The sequence below is a fragment of the Fulmarus glacialis genome, unplaced genomic scaffold (genome assembly GCF_000690835.1).
Source record: "Fulmarus glacialis isolate BGI_N327 unplaced genomic scaffold, ASM69083v1 scaffold26786, whole genome shotgun sequence".
Lineage (NCBI taxonomy): Eukaryota > Metazoa > Chordata > Aves > Procellariiformes > Procellariidae > Fulmarus > Fulmarus glacialis.
Genome location: NW_009219300.1, coordinates 20,182 through 20,447, shown reverse-complemented (window position 1 = coordinate 20,447; position 266 = coordinate 20,182). Strand labels below are relative to the sequence as shown.

Here is a 266-nt window from a genome sequence, read left to right as displayed (position 1 = left end):
AGCCTGAGGAGCACCTGCACCACCACGGGCACCACCACGGGCACCCACATGAGGAGGAGCACGTCCGGGCGCCCAGTGGGCACCACCAGGCCGGCCGCTGCCTGCTGTGGGCCTGCAAGGCTTGCAAGAGGAAGACCACCAATGCCGACCGCCGTAAGGCTGCCACCATGAGGGAGCGGCGGCGGCTCAGCAAGGTCAATGAGGCCTTTGAGACCCTCAAGCGCTGCACCTCCCCCAACCCCAACCAGCGCCTGCCCAAAGGGGAG

The 266-nt window shown here is 68.0% G+C and overlaps 1 protein-coding gene across 1 annotated transcript in view; it reads left to right on the top strand.

The window, feature by feature from the left end:
* Nucleotides 1-5: 5 nt before the first annotated feature.
* MYOD1 (myogenic differentiation 1) overlaps nt 6-266 on the top strand; it is a gene marked incomplete at its 5' end in the record, with an annotated part of 3,223 nt that continues 2,962 nt past the window's right edge. The window contains one exon of the mRNA XM_009580318.1: nt 6-266. Coding sequence (XP_009578613.1) covers nt 6-266 — 261 coding nt within the window.